The sequence below is a fragment of the Anopheles moucheti genome, chromosome X (assembly GCF_943734755.1).
Source record: "Anopheles moucheti chromosome X, idAnoMoucSN_F20_07, whole genome shotgun sequence".
In the NCBI taxonomy this organism is placed as follows: Eukaryota; Metazoa; Arthropoda; class Insecta; order Diptera; family Culicidae; genus Anopheles; species Anopheles moucheti.
This window is the reverse complement of record NC_069142.1, coordinates 13,498,494-13,519,820: the sequence shown is the minus strand read 5'-3', so window position 1 is coordinate 13,519,820 and position 21,327 is coordinate 13,498,494. Positions and strand designations below refer to the sequence as shown.

The following is a 21,327-nucleotide window of genomic DNA, read 5'->3' as shown; positions in this document are numbered from 1 at the left end:
CTTCTCTCTTCACCTGGCAATACTGTTCCCCGCTCTGCTGGCACTAAACATATAACATTAAACAAAAACATAACAAAAATAATAATTGCGTTCGCTCCACCCTAGTAAACCACGCGGTTAAGAAGACGGTGATGAAGGGAAAGGGAGGGGATGGATCTGATTTACTTGCATCACTAGCCTTAGCCCTTTTTGCATCTTGTTCTGGCTTAAACGGTTTTATTTTCCCTTCGGTTTGTGCGTCGCAAACAAACGTAAGCTTTTAAGTGCTGCATCTCAAGTCTTCAGAATCTTTAAAGCTGGCAGGTGTTTGCGACTAACACACACACACACACAAACACTAGTACAATTGTTTCGTCACCACTACATATAGCTACTTAATCGGAATCGGACAAACCATGATCCTGAACCACGGCGGCACAGACAACGAAAAACAAAGGAACAATATTACGCGAGGCAAACGCAACCCTATGCCTACAGCTGTATGCGCGCGTGAAGTGGCTTTGCCGTACCCGTTAGCAGTTGTTAACTGATTAAAGAATATTGTTTTTATAAATAAAACCGCCCGTGTAGATTATTCGACCACTACGCACTGTTGCGAAACCCTTTATCCAATCATTGCACGATAAAACGGAAGGCTCTTCTACACACATCGGTGTGTGAAGAAGTGTGAGTGATGCTGTGCATGTGTGTGTGTGCGCTTTTTTGTATCAGGACAGCGGTTAAAGCCTTTGTTTCTTTTTGCAATCAACTTTGCCTAAGCCGGCCCGGATATGGTGGTGGTTTGCTTTGTGCATACGATAGTTAGAATGTTTCCTTCCTTCCGGTTTCCGAGTGGGATGGTGCTGGGGGGGGGGGAAAGGACCTTTGGTAAAGAGAGCATGACTCGGAACGGTTGACGGTTGAATGTGAGCGTATAGTTGCTACTTTGGTACTCTCGCCTCGTTTTAACGTTCTTTCCCACCCCACCGATCTCCCCACCGTTTTGCTATCTGCATTGAATGAAGTGACGGCTTACGGGCACTCTGCTACACTAGTCGAGTACGGGCATTAGTCTATCTACTCGAGAGATTACAACCACATCACCACCATGGCGACATGTGTTGCTTTAGTCTATAACTTTCCCGTTTCGAGTTCTTTGCACAGCAGTGGTTTGAGATTTTGATTTTTCACGCTGCATAATAATACGTTTTTCGTTTGTCTATCCCTACCGATTGCTACGCTACTATTTACGCCCGTCACTGTGTGTCACGTGTGTTCCTAAACAAAAAACTAAAACAAAACCATTAGAAGATATTTTACGCAATTTCTTACGACCTATTGGCAAACTTTAAAAGCTGCACACACACACACACGCCCTGCCCGACGGGATTGGTTTTGTTGTGCGCATTCTAGTAACTATTGCATTCTCTATGCGTTCCTTTGGATTAGGTGCACCAGTCGTTAGTGTTGCGAGTGTGAATTAAAACCTACACACATCTGCTCGATGTGTTATTGCCGCAAAATGCCGCTCCTAAGCCTAATCTACCCTTTACGTGCTAAGGTAAAGATTGCATTACTACCATATGGCGCCACACGTGCTGGCGAAAGCAAGAACCGTGTAGGTGTATGTGTGTGTGTGTGTGTGGGGAAGAAAGAACGAACGAAAAAAAAGGAATCATTCGTTGTGTGAACTGTTACTCTTCGAACGCGAATCGCCTTACTTACTAACTGTTATAAACCGGCACATTTGTCTCCCGCCTCTTCTATCCTATCAATTATCGACCGGTGCTACGCAAGATAATTGCTTCGATTAGCTCGGAACCAATTAATTTAAAATGCATCCGATTGCGTACATTTACATATCATTTATCACACTGTACCGCGGGGTACCAGGCAAAAGTGTCACACGCCGCTAATGGGAATGGGGGGCGTGTGTTTTGTTTCTTAAGTACAAAGCACCAGACAACGCGGTGTGACCGAGATGTTTAATGATGACTACCCTGGGAGGTGGGGAAAAAAACATGAAAGCATACCGCCCGTGGCCGTTAGCTCGGGCACACAAGCACTGTCAGGCTGGTCAGTGCGGAGAGGTTGCAATAAGGAAAGGAACCGAGTGCCACTAACGCTTATATCCTTTCTAACGATGCCTGCCGGCTGTGGGTCAATTCGATTACGCGGAAGTAGCAACATCATTAGTGGTGTTTTCATGCTTTCCTGATTGATTTGAATGCTGCAAGCAATCGGTTCAAACGTATAAAAAAAATCCGTCCTTCCGATTGCAGAGGATGCTCTAATTTCGCCCTTTAGTTGGACAGCACCCTTCGATGGCACATTGCTAAGAACTACTTGCGTGGTTAACAAACGTCGAAATGCGAACGCCACGTTATATTCCTACCATCTCAGATTTGTAATTCACATAAACCCTTTTCAAATAATTGCTAATAAATCGCTACAAAGCCTATTGTAATGTCTATGTCTTTATAGCTGCTCTTAAAAATGAAGACTTTTCGATAGTTTTACATTGCCATACGGTGTATGATTATACTGTTAAATACCCGCAGAGTGTGTCTACATCGCATAACTAGCAAGCATTTCATAAAAAGCAAATAAGTAACCAACGGCCACATTTCTACATCGCTAACATCTCCCAAACGGATATGATGCCCGGTTTGGTCGGCTTACTCGATGCCGAACGTGTTCGTTTCCTCGACGGCCAGTATCAGCTTCTCGTACAGTACGTCCGGCGTCGGGTACGGTGGTAGCTCCAGCCGGTTAAAGCACGTATGCGACCGGGGCAGTGCGTCCGCATTGCCCCACTTCTCGATGCAGAACCGGCGCAACCCGTTCGAACCGCGCAAACCGACGAACCCGTCGTGCGGGATGCTGGACGTGCCGGTGACGAACTGCAGCAAGCGCAACCGCTGCTCGTTGCTCATCCGATCGATCACCACCCAGAACCACATGATGACGTGGTGCGTATCGTGGTAGCCGCCCCGGTACTCCGTGTTCGACCGCCAGTCGTGGACGTCGATCTCGACCGTGCCGGATATGACGAGCTCCAGCTCGCTCGCATCGAACACCGACACCAGCCGGTGGTCGACCACCTCGTTGAACCCGCGCACCAACCATTCGGTTTGCTCGAGTACGCCCCGCTCCAGCCGCCACTTGATGATGCGGTCGAGGTAGTCGCGCTTGTTGCGCTCCGACACCGTAATGTTCCGTCCGTTCGGTTTCAGCTCGATGTCGATCGACGTACCGTCGGACCGTTCCTCGGTGACGGTAAAGTTTAGCCCGAGCTCACCGCAGTTGTCCATATTGTTGTCCCGGATCCATAGCAGCGACTGGTGGAACGAATTGTCCAGCGATTCAAGGTCGCTCAATGATACGGGCAAGCGCAACAGTGCTTTGTAGAACGGGCGTGTAAAGAACGCATCCAGAAGATACTGATGTACGAGTGCAAGTCCTAGCACGCGTCCTGCGAAACGGTACCTACGGTATCGAGAGAGAAGAAGAGAGAATAAATAAGAAAAATATAAACGAATCAGATCAGAAATCTGATTCAGAGCTACGAATCTGAATGAATCTTTGAACGGAATAAGTGAATCTGAATCTCTCTTCTGAAAATTCAAGAACCTTTTGAGATTCCGTTGATGGTTTGAATGACTCTTAGCAAAAGAACACTAGAATCTGGGATAGCTACCTCATTATAGATTGGAATAGATGCTAGCCAAATGTCAAAGTCAGTCTAATTCGTCTATGTAATCGCATTCTAGCAGGGCTTGGGTTATTTCATCAATATAGAAGATATCTAGAGACTCTTGATGTTGGAATCCCCGATCTTGATGTCGCGGATTGGAGAATCCTCAGAGTCAAGAATCGATTAGAATTTGAGGGATTATAAAACTTTATGATAGAGATTCAGAGTCAATCGTTTTGTTCATAAATTCCTGAATAAAGTCCAATATCTTACCATTCGAGTATATCATCCCGGTCGGAGGGACGTTCCGGTGCGATCTGCACGGTGTAGATATCGTTCGCGGAGTACTCGAACATATTCCGGTACGGGCTGAACAGCTGGCGCGATAGCAGATAGAAGAACTCGCGCGATGGTCCACCGTAGTCGAGTCCATCCTCCGTGTCCCAGACGATGTTAAGGCGGCACCGCTGCAGATCACGCCGGCTCGCCGACATGATCCGCTCGAAGGCGTCCTCCACGAGATGGGCCCGGCGTACTTCCAATCTTCACGACGTAGGAGGGGGGGGGGGGAAAGAAACAAACAAAAAATGGCGAGTCGTATTCATTTACCTACAATTGAAAGTGACGTGGACGAAGGGATTGCCGTTCTGTGCACATTTGCAATTGACTGCGGCTGATGAACGCGCCGAAGCGCAATCTACCGTGACCGGTAGCCGGAATCTAGCAGCTGCCGATGCTCATGCGTGTGTGTGGGGAGCAACACTATCAACAGCGGTCAAACGCTGATCACGGTCGACGGAGTCCGAAGAAAAACAAGCTACCTCTTTATTCGGTTAACCTTGGTTTAGGTTACACCCATTCAGTTTGGGTCTCAAAATCGAATCGAAAGTAATATCTCCTCCACCACCTGTTCCGCCTACCCTGTCCGAACCACCCCCAGGAGGTGGAGGTGTTGCCGGGGCGGGTCGGGTCGTCAAAAACTTACCTCAGCTTGTGCGGTCCCTGACCGTAGCCTTTTGACTCGAGCTTCCGGTAGAAGGTGCGCAGCTTGGCCTCGAAGTCGCGTCGCATCGGGGCGCGCTGTACGTGCCGTCCACCCGGCTTCATTGCATTGCCGACGCCACCGCCGGCGCCACCCGCGTGCAGATTGTAGCCGCCCGACGGGCCCTGGTCCGGTGGGCTGCGGGCACGCGGCGGAACATAGTTCATCACCTCGTCCTCGAACAGGCTGCAAAACAGATGGATGGGTACAGCGATATGGATGAGATGATGGACTAATGTCGATCGGGTGTGTGATAAAAGGGGAGGGTGTGGCACCATCTTCGCCATTCTAGCAGGGGTGTACGCACACCGTATCTGCACCCAAATAGCGATCGGAAGGAATAAACCGTCCAATGTCAATGTCAAACGGCGGTCGATGAATTAAGCAGCTTCGGCTCTGCGAAACGTAACGTAACGGTTGCGTGATTGAGGACGCGCGAGCATGAACCACAACGCTCCATTACCGGAAGCAGGAAAATCTGCACCGGAGAGGGTTTAAGCCTCTACAGCATCGAGCTCTTCGGAAACAGCATCGCTGTACTTGCGTAACAACTATCTCTTCTTCAAAGTCATTATTCAAAACTTTAGTTCCTGTTGTTGCAACGAGATTACCCACCCATGAGTCGGTGGGTATCGATCGATGTTCCACAAAAATGTTCCAACCAGAACCTTCCACACTTCTAGCCTCCGACTCCTCATCTGTCTCCTCTCACAGCTTGAAAAAAAGGGTGCCCAAAGTTTAATTACCATAATCAAAGTGAACGACATAAAAACGACAGTTAAGGTCCACAAAACCCCCCACCCCTCCACGGAACCCACACAATCGTCCTTCCATCTTCTAGTCCCCACACTGAAGCACTTGGTTCAGTGATCGAAAGTAGAGATTGCTTCGATGTGGAATAGCGTGATTTCCTATTTTACGACCGCGCACACTCAACTTGCACGGTTTTACGAGCGTTATGTTTTATTTTTCTTGTGGCACTGTTTAACCAGCGCCAGCAGGAAGTACGCGAATTTTTTGTTCACCTTTTTGTTTGCTTTTTTAAATTGTATTTATGCTTTTTATACGGTGAGGGGGTAAGGCACGTGCATCTGCCATCCGATTTTGCATCCATTTCTGGGCGTGAGTGCAACTGGGACAGCTGGATGCGGACACGTCTCAGTAGCAATTGCACCTGGCGACTTCTGGGCGACGGGATGATACCCATGCGCTTGGTTTGAGATAATTAATTGCACATCTGTGTGTGTGTGACATCATCCCATTTTGTCACGGTAATGATAGGGAGATACCTTTGGGTATCACAAATTTAACCCTCCTTTGAAGGTATCCTCGAGCTAAGCGCACTACAGTGTTAATTGTGAATATTCCGAATAGCTGCATCTCAGCTGCAACTCAGCTGCAACTCAGCTACATCTGGTGGGAGCTACCTTTCCGTGGGGTATGCTTTACCCGTATCGAAACCTAAAATAGCAAACCGCTCCGGAGCGCAATACTTACACCGAGAAGAGGATGGAGAAACCGCGTACAGCGGCCCCCATCGCCCGTACGATCGGGCGGAACAGCTTCGCACACGTCGTTCGGTTTCTGACGGCACGCTCCACCGCACGGTGCCTGTTAATAGTCACCTCCACCTCCTCCTCCTCCTCCTCCTCCTCCTCCTCTTCTTCGTCTACCTCAATCTGCTCCTCCTCGCGGTCATCCTCCGACTGTGTGTCCTGTTCCGCTTCTTCCCCGCCGGACAGGCGGCGGTTCTTGCGCTTCCGGAAGCTGATCCGATAGCTTCGTCGGCGTTCCGTGCCGCGCGTCGCTGCCGCTACCCTCGGCAACACTCGACGGCTGACCATTGCTGCTGTATTACTACGTGCACTCATCGCAGCCACCCCCGCATTACATAGCGCCCTGCCGAACCCCAAAACCACCAAAACACAAACACGGAACCACTCTTCACCGCTCCACTTCTAGCTGTCGCAAACGTTTTTTCGGTGTCGCTGGTCGCCGCTGTGCGATATTCGCATGTACGCCGTACGGTGTGTATTCCGCTGTCCGCTTGTAACACTCGAACTCGCTCCCCGTTTAAACTGCGCAGAGGTTTGCAATTGCTGGAGAATTACATTAGTTCGTTTTCAAGTATATTCACATCCTCCAACTAGCAAACCGCTTCAGGCAAGACGAACGAATTTTAACACCGTGAGAACGCCCGATCGCGCATTCTTTGCGGCCAATCAACAAAACAAGCATCCAAACACCAAACACACCCTAGGTCAGGAATCGAAATTAGCGAGTACACACACAGAGCACCGGAGCCCGGAAGCCAAACAATTCTCTTTCGCGTTCAAGCCGGTGCGACGGGGTTGGAAAAGTTTGCGAAAAACAAAACGGAAGCAAACCAAACGGCAACAAACATTCGTACACCAGCGGCGAGAGAGCAACAAACATGTGTAAACAGTGCAGGATCCGACCCGAACACATGTGCGGTTTTGGCAATGCTGCCCCCGTACGTGGAAGATTTCCGTTCTTGCTGTGTTCCTTCTTCGCCGATGCTCTCCCGCTGAGATGATGGAATTGGTAATATTTTTGTGCGAGGGCTCCCCGTTCTCAACCCTCCCACCCGTCGGGGTAATTATGTACCACCCTACCGGTCTCCTAAATCCCTTTCCTTAACCCCCTTTCCCCCTCCCCCTCCCCCTCAACCCCCGCACAGCACCAGCACCTGCCATCAGTTGGATGGGAGAGGCGTCAATGGGACCTTAACAAATGCGAGCTCATTAGGTGCTGCTGACTTCTTGTCACTTTCTCTCTTTCGGTTTGCGTTATCTTGACGTTCTCTTACGCATTGCATTTGGGAGACAATTTTTGCTCATGCGTCGCTATTTGCACCATACAGCAAACCTACTGGCAAGCTGATGTTTAGCGTTGGGCGCGTCACAGTGACCTTGAAGGTTACCGACACCGCGACACGAGTCTCCGAACAGAGTCATCTTCCCAAAACTATCCAGTAATGTGATCAACTTCAATTCTACTCCATTCGTTTCACCATCGACTACTCGAACTCTAACTCTCCAACATTCAACGCTCACTCTCCCAACAAGTGCATCAAACTTCCCTCGGTCACGGCATTAAAGATACACTTCCTATACCGGGGGAGCGTCGATCTGTGGCAGCTGCCGCGATGCAAAATAGCTGCAGCTTTATGCAGCTGATCAGATACGGTAAGCGCGTCGGTATAGCGCGTAATGTTTCGCACTTAATTATATCACACGCTAGCCTTCGTCACTGTCACCTCCCATCCGAAAGTGCCGCTAGTGAGAAGCGGTTAAGAAGGTCTACCGGATCGTTACCGGTTACCGGCTGCTGAGCAAAACCGTTTGGCTTTGAACATTATTTCTCCGGACACCGTAGTGTTAATGCTGTAATTCCTCCTATACCTACTGTAGTATGATTTACACATGCTATCTTTGGCTTATGCCACCTTACGGCAGGGGGTTCTATCCTCGCCGGGAGAAGAAATTTATTCCACACATTGAGCAAGTTTGTCTCCGCCTGAAAAATCAATTGCTTTTTGTCTCTATTTCCGTCAACTGTCTAACGACTTCCGAGATTTCAGCCGTTTCGATGAGTTCCGTGTTAGAATAGCAATATTCATAATACAACTAAGTGATTCGAATAGAATTCTTATTTATCCCACTCCATGGAACTCAGAGGTTAGACTTCCGATCAATTCCAATGTTAAGTTACCGAGACAGGGATTCGTCTTCGAAGCATCTCTGTACTTCACATTCACCTGACAGTCGGAGAATTCGACTACTCTGAAGAATTCTCCAATGTACACTCCATTCTCCATTCTCCATTTTCCAACAACGGAGTAGGAGTGTTCTTAATTTGCTAAAAACATGTCAAGTGCAAGAAGTCTTTCAATAAGCAGAGGTAGTCATGCACATCAGGCTCAAATAAGCGGAGTATCTGAGGAGGACCCAGTGAACAAGAAATTACCTCGCACAGGAGAAGAAACAGTTCCAAACCCAAATGTCTGAGAGATCTCTCAAGACAAAACAATAAACTTCGGAACTTCAGGATAGGAATTCATGGAACGTTTCGTCTATTATCGTCTATTTCAATTGTAGTTCTTGAAATGGACAAAATACTTGTTTTCTCTAGATTTATTGCTGAAAACAAATCGTTTCAACATCATATTGAGAATTACACGTCATTTTGACATTAGCTGTCATTAAAACTTTCAAATTCAGCTTTTGACATCTTTCAAGTTACGATCATTTCTGCCAGTTGTTCGCCTTTGGACCATCGGTGGAGTGACCGTCCAGATGGAGCGGTATGATTAAATGAAACACCTTAGAACGCCTGCATTTTAATGTCGTCCATGATGATGATGTTGATGATGATTAGTGTGGATTTGCCACCCTCCTTACCAGATGGTCAAGGGCACATACAAGCACCGTTCGATCCTTCCGCCATGCAACAGCTTTACCGCTCGTAACGCAACACGCAATCAAGGCGAAAGACCAACCCCTTCCTGACTCGTGGGGTGACAACGACGACGGCGATGCAACATGCAGATACGGCGAATCGCTTTCTATGAAGTTCGCATTAATTGGTCGTTCCCGTCTGTGCCGTCAGGGTGTCGAACCGAACGGAAGCTAACGCCGCTGATCGATCTTTCCGATCCGACGCACAGACAGTCGTCCAATCGTCGTCTGTGTGCGGTGGTCAGTGTCTTTTAAATCAAACTCACTTCCAGCTTGTGGGCTAAAAATGCAAAACCCGATGGGTGATATTGAAAACCCAAACGAAACAACACTTGTTTTGGGAAGGGATAGAAAAGAACGCTTTCATCTTCTCAAAAAAAAACCTACATTTTGCTAATAATAACCCAATTTTCATGATCGAGAAAACAAAACACAATCTCGCAACCCTTTATTTTTGGCGAAAGAAAGTTTTTTCTTCCCCCGGTTTCACTTTTCACCTTCGGGGAAAAATGCTTCGGGCTAAATTTGATCAAACTACCAAACAAACGACCATTCCTAGGGACCTTTCATTTGTGTTCCGTACCAATTCGGAGTATTGCCGTCCATTGCTAACAAACAAAGAATCCAATCCATTCCAGCGCTACTCCTCACGACGGGCGCCACAACCATCGTTATTAAATGCATTACCATCCATCGAGCCAACGGATGCATTCGCAAGCACCGTGACATCGTTCTCCATTCTCGCGATGGTATTTCGCTAGCGCAACCAGATTTTAAATAAAGGAAGTCGGTACCGGCTTCGGTTGAGTTGGGCAATTAGAAGCATAAAGCACCCATGTACCGGTTGGTAGGTGTTTCTCGCAGGGTCACGATAAGCTACCGACCGTTCAATGCCAGTGTCGTTGGTGCCGATATTTCAGAAAAAAAATAAATAAATACAACCTCCAAACGAACGGCGTTTATACGATAAGGAAGATAGTCGACCGTTCGGCGTGCTATATAATGCTTCAACTATTTCAAGGGTGAGGTTTATCTGATGTCAACATAGATATAGATAAACAGCAACAACAAAAACAAAATGCCACCCTAAAACACACTCTGAATACAAGAAAAAAACACAAATCTTTCCATAAGACTTTCGCAACACTAAGGAGAACGGGAAGAAGTTCCACCATACCATAATTATGTTTTACCCAAAATAAACTTTTACAGGGTTTTCCAATAGACAGGTTATCTGGCGTAACCAACTATCTGAAACACGTTGGTTTGGTATAAACCAATTAAATAAACGGAAATATTGATAGTTAAACACAAAAAAAAAACTTAACTGTAAAGCAAAAAGCACTAGATATGGAAACGCGTGCACAATTTAATGAATGTCAAATCTGACAGGCTGTTTATGAAATTTCCAACAAACGATGCACATAATAGCAAATTAAAATTGCCTGCAATCATAACAAATAGTTTTACTTAGTTTACAACTAATTTAATCCTCTTTTTTTATCTCAACGCTTGAACCCACCGAGATGTAAACTGACCGTCGATATAATCTATTCACTAACTTGTGCACGATATTCCATATCTAGTTTTTTTATTCCGTAAAGTATTTAAGCTTCTTTATCAATCTTCTCGCTTGTCTTATTCGCTTGCGCGATTTAGTAACCAGGGCTCGCCATTTCCTATGTATTGTAAAACCCTGTAAATCAATTTATTTTATTGAAAAAAAAACTGGAACCCCTATCACATGAAAGGGATATAATTTGTTGTGACCAATGTTTCACACAAACAAACGAAAAAAAAAGTAAGCATGCATAAGGTTAAGAATCAACCAAATGCAGTGTTGTCGTCCAATTCGTCCCAACCCCCCCTATTCATCATAACCAAACATGAACCCCGAAACGACCTTTTTGGTTTCGATTTTCGAACGATATGTGTTGCGTTCCGGATGTGTTCATCGATCTTGATGAGCCGGGAGCATTCTCGTCGTGTGCAAGGCACGGCACGGAAGGGGTCGCGAACCGTCCCATACGACCCAGATTCCATGCACCGGTGGCTATACCTCTGATAGGCCGTCTTCTCGCACATTTGCTTCCTCTCGCGCGCGCGGTGCATACATTGTTATGCTGCGCACGCACACAATCAACGCAAAACCTCGCATGGTGATGCTGTTTGTGTTAAAAAAAAAAGCCAAACCCCTCGGTGTAGTACGGTGCGTACCGGACCGCACGTGCAAGCGCTCAGCTGACGAGAGGAGTCAAAAAGGCGCTGTACCAATTGTGCGTATTCAAGCTGCTGCTTGCTTCCATTCCCTAGCATTCTTTCGCTTTCTACATGCGGAAGAAACAAGGATGCACAATACACCTGCTATTGCGTCGTGGAATGCGTAATGCGCCGCACGGAATCAGCTGGTTCGTCCTTTCACTATCACTACCGGCGACAAGTGGGGTTGTGCTGCGCCATTAATCCGTACCACCAGAAGGCACAGCAGGATAACGAAAAACAACCAACTTCAAACAACTGCGAAAACATGGGGGAAAATTAAATGCGCACTTTTAACTATATATGCCCGCCAATACTTTCGGGGAATGGGATGTGAAAATTCCTTTTTCGCACCCAAAGAATTTTGTTTAGAACAATGCAAATTGCTTGCAATGGCAGTGTGGATAAGGCAAGACTAGGCACTTAAAATTAGAATACATTCATCTCACACGTGACAATACACACATTGTGTGTGCTGCGAGTTACCGATTTACTGCCCCGAATATATCGCCATACAACCATCCAACAAGAAATATCAATTAAAAGCCCCAAAAGCCTTCGTTTGTGTGTGAGAGGTTGGAGGCATTTCGAGGGTCTTGGGCGATTAGGTAATGGTGCCTAAAATAGTGCTGCTGATGGTGGTTGCCGACAGCCAACTCGCAAACGATGCACAGATAATACAGACTCGCCAAAAGCTCGTGAACTTCAACCATCAAATGACATCAGAGCTGGGGAGCCGATAAATGAGTCAGCCAGGAGAATCAACCCGACACCCGACAATTAACTGGCAAAGAGCCCTCTTCGCCCCGGAGGATGGATCGCGATCGATCGATCTGGGGTGTACGGCATAAGCATAGCACATACCCCGAACGGTGAGTGGCTTAATCGCACCACACAGCGCAAAGAGACGAAGATTAAATCATAACTCCCTGCACCCTCCCTGCTTTGAACGGCGAGAACCGAGAACTGGCTGGCACCTTCGCACACAACGATTCGTCACCGACTTAAGATAGCAGGCATTGGCAATTGGATTAATATTCCTTAATAGGCACTGTTTGTAATGATAAACACACCGTAAATCACTACTGGCACTTCCGAACTTCCACATCACACACAAAAAAAAAACGTACTCCTTCCTTATTCGTCTTCCTAGTCGTCATCGGGGAAACGGGTTGCAGTTGAGGATGCGTTTGAACGATGGTTAGGCTAAGCGTTTGATTGTCAGCATTTCGGTAGGCAGCCACAAAACAAAACCGAAAAAACACACAATAAACCAACCATCTAAAAACAATACACACGCACACCAACACAAAATGAAACCACGCGGAGCCTTCGACTTTTCCTGCGCGCGAAAACCGTGTCCGCTCGCGCGAAAGACGACCACCGGAATGATACGGCCGTGCGGCTCGGCGATTATATGCAGCCGCCTAGAAGCGTTCTCCGGATTCGCGCGAGCACGCACACACGGCAAAGGCAAGGCAAAACAGAAACGTCGCAGCGTCGCAACAAGGGGGCAAATCCGAATAGTGCAGTCATCTGAGGACGCACCGCGGACCGGCCTGGGAGAAGCAGCTGATCGCTTATGGCGGCAAAGTTGCATAAAATGCTTTGTGCCTTTTTAATTACTGTAAATGAAGGATTTTACTGGTGTGGCAGTTACAACCGAAAATTGGTTAGCTCAATCTTCTCAATTTTTTAATAAAACTATTAATTTCACCAACTGCTTGCTGTCGTTAAAATCGACCCGCGACCTGCAAACACTAATTGGTCAAATGATGTCACAAACGCTGGTTTGGACAACAGTTGTAATTCATAAAACAATTTTGACTCCAGATTAAAAATACAACTAATTTGGCTCTAAAACAAAAGTTTCTCACAACATGTAAAGGTTGCGGCTGTTTTTTTTTCTTCTTTAAATCTTTAATTTGAGGAAATCTTCTTGATTCTTAACCCCTGACTCCAGCTAAATGTTTAATGTTAAACTCTTATCCTCCATCCAATAGTTAGGAATGAAAGAAACAGCGTTATCGTATTTAATTTCTCTCAATGCTGTCAAACACGCTTAACACCACATTGTCGAAACTGTCGCACGAAACCAACCAACGAACACCGAAACCAAAACCACTTCAAAACCCAAAACAGAACACCGCACGTGAATCCTTCGACTGTTCCTTTGGCTTAAAAAAGTGTGTCCGCTCACTTGAATCGCTCGTGACATATCGGCTCACTCGAAGGTTCTGCGGCGATTCGTTAATTCCCCCGCACAGCGGTGGAGCGGCCGGACGGTTTGTTTATAGACCAATCGGCCCCGGGAAAACGGTTGACTATTTATGCTGGAAGTGCACATTCTTCGTACATCATCATGCACTCCATCTACAGGTTGCTTTCTGCCTGAAGTGGTGTTTGTGGTAGAATTAAGAATTGAAAAATTGACTCTTTTTTTCCCCCCGTGAAGATAAACATAATAAATCAAAACCGAAATATGCCCAATTAGCTCACATTATCGACTCGATTTCCTGCGTAAGTTAATCATACGATCGAATCCAGCTGTATGTAAACAAAGTTGGGTTGTTGTGTGTTTTTTCTTTATGAATATCTTCATTATCTAAACCACACGCTGTAATAACGACAACTTGACGAAAGAGCTGTTACGGTGGAGAGAAAAATATCGCAGCTATGAGACCCTCAAGTGGGACGGGACTTATAGAAGACTTTGCGTCTTTCGACTGCCCCTCTTCTCCGGGTTCAATCGTTAAGAGCCTTCTTCTTCTTCTTTATGGTCACTAGAACCTCCAAAGGTCTAGGAATACCATTTCTGGCTTTCTTCGACTGCGACTATTAAATATTAATGACTATGACTATTAATTTCATCCTCTCTATCGAAGTCTTCTAGTAAAAACTGTATTACAAAGTTTGTTTACATCATGGTGCAATGCCGCACACCGTACCTCAATATTCCGTTTGACAGAAAGGTTCTATAATGCGCATGGTATGCGATAAAACTTCTCTTCCACCCACCAGCGCATTTTTTTTATCTACGTCTCGCGATACGAACGCGCTAAGGGAAAAATCTCTGGGACGTTCTAATTCCAAACGACGCCATCGTAAACGTTACCCTTTTTTTGCATCCGCAGCAAGTTAAAATAAACTTCCTGCCCTTGATATCATTTACATTCTTCCAGCGCATAGGTCTCGCATGCCCTGACGCGTATCACACTTGCAGCAAGACGTAAAGATTGGCTTTCGTTGCCGTTGTTTCGAAGATCTCAGTGGATCTTAAAAAAAATGGTTGTTTATCCTATAGTTGCTGCAACTGAATTAGCAATTAGGTCACGCATGGAAAATTGAAATGTTCGCTTTTGTATGTATCATTAATCAATTTTATCCTAACTGTTACGCCGTATAGGTAAAAGATATTGAGCAACGTAAGACTATGACGCTTACCTAAGTAGTATTGTCAGCTCCAAGTCGTGGCTGTACCGATCAAGGGCCGTGGTGCCCTCCACTCTAATGGCGTTAATTTTTTCCCGCAAATTACGCGAACAGGCGGCCGCACCGTGCCGTTCGCGCAGAATCTCCAAAATGTTGGGCTGACGCAGGAATGCCACCACCTGCGAAACGAAAGAGTAATAGCTTTTAAATCCATTCCGACCTCCATATAATGTGCCACAGTTCCAATGTACTTGCCTTATCATTGTACGCGACGGGAATTTCGGGTGAACCAACGTGAACCATGCGGGAGATGGTGCCAGGGGGCCGGGGTGGAGGGATGGGTCGCTCGTCGTGACCGTACGGACCGTTGGGCAGTAGTATGGAACCGGCCCCGACCGGTGGCCGATGGTGGCGGGCTCTTGGGCCCTCCGTCGGCAGTCGGGGATCCATAAACGAGGTGCGCCGGTTGACGTGATCGATGAAGAATTGCTTCCCGCTCTGATCGAGCTTCGTTTCCCAGCCGGTTGGCAGATCTTGCGTGGTCAGTGCGAAACAGTTGACCAGCGCGACCAGATCGCGGTTGTGCTGGTACCGCCCGAAGCAACCCGGATCACGACGCACGCGCGACACCATGTGCTTCAGGGCGGCGTTCCGGTTGTACAGCTGTATCGCTTCCCCGTTCGTGTGCAGCATCGAGTAAAAGTCGGACCGGCATATCATGAGCAGGGCGGGATGAAATGGGCCACTGGCGGACGGGGCGGCCGTGCGGCTACTGCCACCGGTCGAGCTCGAGCGGGACCGTGTAGCAGCGCTGCCGGAGGATGTTGAGGGTCCGTTTTCCTGCCGCATATGTTCGTAGATTGTGCGACGAATCGATTGGTAGCGTCGGTCCAGCTGCTGTCTGTGCGGATCCGGACCGTGAGCTAGAACGGTGGCGGTACCGAGCGGCCCAGGCCGTTGCCACGAGGTGGTGCGTGTTGCATGGTCTATGTAGAAGATCCGCCCATGGCTATCCATACGTGCCTCCCAGGCCGGTGGCAGTGGTTCATCCGGTTCGGCCAGAATGGCCCGGGATCGTTCCGGGATCGAAGGCAATCGCATGCTTGGAACGTGGCGTACCGCACCTTCCATCGTTACCTCCCGTTCACCACCAGCAGCACTAGCACTTTCTTCCGAGACTCCTCCACCCGATGGGTTGCGACGAAGCTCCGGTGGTCCGTACGCATGATCTACTGGGGGTGGAGCTGGTGCTGTTACTGTCGTGGTCGCGGTAGATCCGGCCATTCTATTCCGTCGAGCGTGATGTGTTGGTGTCGGTGGACAAACCAGATCCGAACCCGTTCTGCCACCGACACGCGTTAGCGGCCTCGGTTGGGGTCTCGTCGGTTCGGGCGAGGGTTCCCTGGGACTTCCGGGGCCGCTGGCTGGACTCCGAGCCGTATGTACCGACGGCGCCGCAACATCCGTCGTATAATCGACCGGAAGCGGTCGAACCGGACCATACTCTCGATTTCTCGGTTCGCGTCCATTGGAGGGTGTTCTTGCCAGTGGTCGATGAGGACGCACCGCCGTCACCACCCCAGCTTCACGCTCCCCGTCCAAACTGTCCTCACCAACATTTCTGACCACCTTCCGCAACGGAATCTTTCCACTGGGCGCACGGCACGTATCCGGCGTATCGTTCCCATTCCGGTCCAAACGCATTCTACGCAGTGGAGTCGATGCATCCCCTACCGGGTTCCCTTCCGCATCCGGCACCGTTCCGACCGATCCTCCCACAGCACCTTCCGTTTCCAACGCCTGCTGCTCCTGCTCATCCATATCGATGATGTCGAAAGAAAACCCATCGCTCGGCACCGGGTAAGCCTGACCGGAGGAAGAACGATGCGTTTTACCGCTTTTCGGTGGCCACGAACGCTCCAGCGGGCGATGGCCCGAACTTCCCTCCACCCAAAACTGTTTCTTGCGCGAACATCCGACCCCGTCCGGGGAAAGACGATTCGGTCGAACCTTCTTCTTCGTTCCGTTCGGGTTCGATTCGGGTTCCTCCATCGCTGGCGCGGAGCCGGTACAGTTTGCATCATCAGCATCGCTCGTGACTTGTTCGCTTTTTCGTCGCACGCCCGAAGTCGATGGTGTGACCTCGGTGTCCGCGTCCATAGCTTTAACCGGCATATTTTGGTGTACTGTAGGTGTAGAATATAAGTTAAAACAAATGACTTCAATTTTACGTAAAAGAAAGCATTAACCTACCATCTCCAGAATTAACCACCGGGATGTTCTCTTGTTCGTGTTCCTCGCCAACGGACGGTTCCGGGTTCGGTTCGTCCATACGCGCCTCACACGCATCGTCGCGCAGTTCGAACATTTTCAAATCCAAACACTCTTCGTACGGTGTTGGAGGACAGTCTTGTTGTGCGGCACTCCGCAACTCAGGCGGTTCCTCCTCCTCCTCCTCCTCTTCCTCATCTTCCTCCTCCTCCTCGTCCTCCTCGTCATCATCTTCTTCGTCGTCTCCATCCGATTCAATGGGATCGGCAGTGCTTCGATCACCGCCACCGATCGCTAACCCATCCTGTTCCGTTTCGAGCTCCATTTCCGCGTCCGGTTCCTTGGTGGGAGGATTAGCCGGCCTTGAGCTACCCGGTTCCGGTGCATCACACCCTTCCCGTTCACAGCTCATCCTTCCCCGGCCCTTTACACCGTCGCGTCCTCACACACTCGCCTATTGTCTCCGCGGGTTTGCTCTTGGTGGAAGGAATTCGGTCATCATCGTACTGCTACAGCTGTTCCTGTTCTTCATAACGCTCTGTACACACATGCTGGAATCGCGTCAATCGCTAAACGTTTGATCGGGGAATCGATTGATGCGGTTGTTGAACCCGGCGGCTGATCGTAGCGCAAATGAGTGGTTCGTTCCAAATGACCTCGTTGTCCCACCCCTGGCCAAACACGGATCTGCAACGAGACGCAGATGATTGTTTACGTTTCGTATGTTTACAGTTTCTCTTCACCCATTCGGGGGTGCTTCTTCTTACTCTTGTTCGCTGCCACTGCGGTGTGGTTTTGTTAGTGCGAAATTTGCCTACACCCAGTCACAGCTCAGCATCAAAACTACACCCTGCACACACTGCACCGCTAGCAAAGCACTGAAATGCATCTGCACAAATAGGTTTTGCCTATTTTCACTCAATTATTACCACTCGGAAATGCACTTTACCAGCGGATGTGTTTTGCTTTAACGCTCTGCATACACGCACACAAGCACCAATTATGTTTGACATTTAGGGGAAGAAATGAGTTCGCTCCGTTTCGCCTCATTTTCGCCACCACTGCTTCGCTTTGTGCTTTTACCTTTGCTCGCTTAGTTAAAAGCTTCACCACACGAGGGCGCTTGTGAGCGTAGCGAGAATAAGCTCTGGATGTGAAGTTGTTATTTACTTGCGAAGCTGGGAAGTTATTTACTGGACTACGCAAACAAGTTCACATTATATACTTATTGTTTTGCTAATCTTTTAAGTACAGTTGTTTTATTCGTGTTCTTCTGCTGGAAGCTTATTTAGCATTATTCACTTCGAAACCAATTGGATGGTCATTATGCATTATGCATTATGCAATCGTCAATCGATGCGATATTAGTCCGTGTTTATCTATGAGAGAATCCCTGTATTAAAGCAAGCAACAGTTCGCACAGAATACATTTGAAGTGCTTTGATTTTATTCACATTGCATATCCCACATTCCACGCATCGATAGCATCATATCGACAACACCATCGATGATATTCGCGAAATGCACAAACTCTTCCTTATCAGACTGACTGACAGACTGTCAATTAAAACGGAGTTTATTTAAAATTAGAATCTAGTTTTCGTTGCATTTAACGTTGGGGAAAGTACGAAGGGGAAAGCTCTCGGCAACAAAAACAACCGCAGAGTGAAATAACCTTTATGGGTGCCTCGCAAATCAAATTGGGTTCGTAATAATACACATATTTAATTCTAAGAATTTGAATAGATGCTATGATCTTTACACTCCTCTTGCAGGGTTTCGAATCACATAAGAGAATAGTTCAAGCGAGATTTTTATAATCGTTTAGGGGAATCGTGCAATCATACAGGGGAATTTAGCTAAAAGGAGAGCATTCTGTCAGCTGTTATCATTCTGTTCTAGCCACTTTAACCTTACTTTTTCGACCAAAAAAGAAATGTTTAATATTAACAGTCGAAATTTCAGATTTTCCATTGCTTGGTAAACAATTGTTTAACACCTTAACCTCACTCTCCCCTATTGATTGACCATTTTTCACGAATGCAACACTAATAGTTCGACGTTGCTAGTACCGCAACTGTGCACCTCGCTCGTGTCCGCACAGTCCTAGGTCACGAATCCCGAAAAAAAACAGCAAAGGCGCACCCCCTTCACCTGGACGCGCACCAGGCGCACACAAGCACCAGAAAACACACGCAAAAGATCCCCGCAATCACAGCGAAACGCATTTGATCCGATCACACGATTCGTTTGATTGATGTTGATCTGACAGGGCCGCTGTTTGTTTTGTGTGTTTTGTCTGGTGTTCGATAATGTCGAACGCCGGAGGATGACCTTTTTATTTCGCGACCCCGCCGACACCGGCCACGGCTCGCGGTATCATTAGCCGTCCAGGCGGTTTGACCCTTTGACCACCGGGATAGGGTTCGTAATGGCTGTCGGCACCCAAAACGGTTCCCGTCCCCGGTTGCCGCCCTGATAGAGATCTGCCCGCCACAAGACAACAAACCCAACCGCTACTCATCAGCAGTAGATGTACATCATTAATGCCTGCGCTTTAATGGTTGCTTGTTGCCTTTTTTTTTCGTCTGCCGAGGGAGAATACACGGTTAGACACATAACGAGCAAACTAAGATCGACTTTCATCCACTTTAAAAGCCATCAAAATCAAAACCAGGTTTGTGGGAAATGACAGCGAAGTGTGGCGGAAGAGGAGTGCTGATCATCTGAAGACATCCGACTGTTTCTGAGGCGCTTCTCGATGCAGTCGAACGAAACCGACACCGATACGGTACAGCTTATCGGACAAGCTTCGAACAAAACTGCACTAAACTGGCATAAATCATTCCTTTTTGCATTGTCAAAGACCTTCGGACGGGCCGGACAGCACTGGAAGCACTGGAAGCTTGGCTGCATCATTCGGTGCACAAGATGAGCTGCCGCAATTAACGCATCCGGCCATCATTTGCGCTTTTTTATTGGCTTGCTTTACGTGGAGTTTTACGCGCTTCACACTCCACTTCGTTTGGCGTGAAATTGCAGGTGACTTGCAAGCGGTGTTCAGTGTTTCCTCCGCTTTCCCGGCGTACAATCACGGCACTGGTGACGACGGTGACGCTTAATTAAAATGTCGTTGTAAATGGTGAGCTCCGGGGACATTCATTACGCGACGCCACCCGCCATTACGTGGAGTTGGAGGTTCGTCCGTAACGCACCGGAAAGCGAAAGTTCAATAAACCTTCACCTTCCTGGTGCGGTCAAGAGGGGGAAGGGGGAGGGAGGGGGTGGATTATATTGGGAGGTATTCGGTAAGTGATTGTTTAGCAGCATAGATTAACCTTTGAAAAAAAAAATGGCTTTCATCGGACCTGATAACAGCGCTCAGTCACTCGTCTATCAAATCAGTCTGCTTCGCCCAGATGAACGATTACTCCCGGAGTCGAACAGAACCATCTTCTTTGACCTTTCATTACACCCCCCAACCCCCCCACCCCACCCCGACTATGACCAGCGTAAAATGCGTGCGTGTAAACCCCCGATTCCGATTACAACATTCATCATGAAGATGATGATGATGATGATGATGGACACGTGCACGATCGAATCGTGCTTTTTTGGCAACGTCACGCCGGTTGGCCCCAAACTGCTGCTTTGGCGGTATCTGCCGGGCTAGGAAATCAGCGTACGCATGCATTAGCGAACGTGGGCCGTATTGAAATGACGCTTGAAATGATCCGCGACCGGCATGGGGGATGAAGTTTGATGAAGTTTGGGACGGAGTTGGGAATTTTTCGCCGATTTTTCCCATTGCCATTGCCAGTTCATTATGTCCGCGCGCGCTGTTGGCGCATAGGAGATATAAAGGAAATTCCTTTGCCGGAGGATTAAGATACCGGATGTCCTCAGTAACGCCGTGACGTCAGTGGTAGTTCACGCAAAGAAGCTTCATCATGTCACCAAACCCATTTGAGTAGACTGTCTCTACTGTCTCCAGCAACTTCACCCTTAAAAGTTCCATTATATCCCCGCATATGTTCCTGTGCACCGCATTGGAATACAACCTCCAAGGATTTCCCAAAAGTAAAAAAAAAACAGTGTATCATCCATATTTCCCAGCGTCAAAGAAAAAGCAAACAGACATGTCACATTCACGCGTAAAACGTCGT

The 21,327-nt window shown here is 47.9% G+C and overlaps 1 protein-coding gene across 1 annotated transcript; it reads right to left on the bottom strand.

Moving 5' to 3' along the window:
• Positions 1 to 2,273: 2,273 nt before the first annotated feature.
• Positions 2,274 to 17,573, bottom strand: LOC128306933 (E3 ubiquitin-protein ligase HECW2). Its single transcript, XM_053044607.1, has 6 exons — positions 17,147 to 17,573; positions 15,146 to 17,073; positions 14,903 to 15,069; positions 4,662 to 4,904; positions 3,950 to 4,219; positions 2,274 to 3,468 (listed from the first exon to the last, which is right to left on the bottom strand). The coding sequence occupies exons 1-6, from the start codon at positions 17,571 to 17,573 to the stop codon at positions 2,658 to 2,660; spliced, it is 3,846 nt and encodes a 1,281-aa protein (XP_052900567.1). The 3' UTR covers positions 2,274 to 2,657.
• Between the last annotated feature and the right edge of the window lie 3,754 nt (positions 17,574 to 21,327).

What these genes read in the sequence shown, in the direction of transcription:
- LOC128306933 (XM_053044607.1), bottom strand. Translation starts at nt 17,573, where the DNA reads ATGAGCTGTGAACGGGAAGGGTGTGATGCACCGGAACCGGGTAGCTCA. An exon ending in GAGCTGACAATACTACTTAG is followed by an intron (nt 4,905 to 14,902) that starts GTAAGCGTCATA and finishes TCTGTTTTGCAG; the next exon opens with CCTGTTCGAGGACGAGGTGA. An exon ending in CGGGATGATATACTCGAATG is followed by an intron (nt 3,469 to 3,949) that starts GTAAGATATTGG and finishes TCGATACCGTAG; the next exon opens with GTACCGTTTCGCAGGACGCG.